This window comes from Crocodylus porosus, unplaced genomic scaffold (genome assembly GCF_001723895.1).
Source record: "Crocodylus porosus isolate Cpor-Errol unplaced genomic scaffold, CroPor_comp1, whole genome shotgun sequence".
NCBI lineage: Eukaryota > Metazoa > Chordata > Crocodylia > Crocodylidae > Crocodylus > Crocodylus porosus.
Window position 1 is genome coordinate 7,017,713 of NW_017728934.1, and position 1,301 is coordinate 7,019,013.

The window sequence follows — 1,301 nt, forward strand, 5'->3', positions numbered from 1 at the left end:
ACTATTCAAGAAATTCGTCTTCACGTTGTGAAGACTCTAGGCTTGAAACAATAATGGATGGACAAACAGTTTGGTCATCCAAGTGACCCCATAGAATGGGACATTGGCACAAGAGTGATGTAGAGAATCGTGCATGACTGTCCCCACATTGGCTTTGGTGTATTTCTATGAAGACTACCAGCAACGCAGCCCCAAACTGACTCCTCCTTTCAGACACCTTCTTTCTCTAACCATTGCAATTCATGCAGAAAAGCACTGAATACATCCTCCTTAGAATCAGTGCTTCCACTTACATCTTCCCCAGGCATCTCTCTCACCTTTTTATGCTAGAAATTAAGAGTCACAAAGCAATGTTCAGCACCAAATAAGCACGACTGCAAAGCTCATAGCAGCAAGACAGACCACTAGCAATGGAGACCATAGAAAAATAAGTTGCTCCCCTCCCCCCTGTTCCCCAGTCATGTGCTGTGGGAAGTCTTGGAGTCATGTCACTACATCTGAAATCCTATGTGGGCAGACACACCTAATCAGCCTTGGAAATTTTAGATTTTGCTTTTAGAAGCTGAATTCCTCACTACCCAGATATAACTGCAACATTTTTTTCTGGCTGGAAATCAAGAGATTGGGGCAATGTCCCCCGGTTTTAAGGATCTGAAAAAATGTGACGCAAGGCCTCGGGCCTGTGAGTTCACGGCTTGGCATTCACAAACCAAGTTTTGGGGTGGGCAGGACTCGCCTAGTCTTCTTGGGTGGAGTCCCCCAGTGGCAGAGCTGCGTGGCTGGTGCGACCTGAAAAGGATTTCCCCCCACGATCCCAGCCCACGCCTATCCCCGACTCATGCTCGAGGGCTTGTCAGCTGCCAGGCTGGCACATGCTTCGGATCGGGCAGCGCTCTTCCTAGCCCTCGTCCTGCTGGCAGTCCTGTGGTTTGCGGTGATCCCACATGAATTTCCAGCTGTAATCCCAGCCCGAACCTAGCTCCCAAGCCTTGCTGAGGCCTGGGGGGCTGTCAGTAGGCAGGTCGGTGCCTTCCGGCGCCGAGCTGCGCCCTCCGCACGCGGGGCGGCCCGGCCTGCCCGGAAGAGGCGGGCCCGAAGCAGAGCTGCCGCAAATCGCGGCCGCCGGGTGTCGTGCCGCCGTCGTGCTTTACGCAGTCGCCGCCAGTGAGGCAGCTACGGCCGGGGGTGGGCCGCGGCGGAGCGGGTGCGGTGCGGGACGGGTGCCGAGCGGGGCCATGGCGCTCTACAGCGCGGCCGCGTCTGTCCTGGCTGGGCTGCAGCGCCGGGAGGGCTCCCTCAAG

At 55.6% G+C, this 1,301-nt stretch overlaps 1 protein-coding gene across 1 annotated transcript in view; it reads left to right on the plus strand.

Annotated features, from left to right (window-relative positions):
* The first annotated feature begins 1,191 nt into the window (after positions 1 to 1,191).
* NSUN5 (NOP2/Sun RNA methyltransferase family member 5) overlaps positions 1,192 to 1,301 on the plus strand; it is a 5,385-nt gene continuing 5,275 nt past the window's right edge. The window contains 1 exon segment of the mRNA XM_019546434.1: positions 1,192 to 1,301. Within this exon segment, the coding sequence (XP_019401979.1) occupies positions 1,236 to 1,301 (66 nt within the window). The 5' untranslated portion in view covers positions 1,192 to 1,235.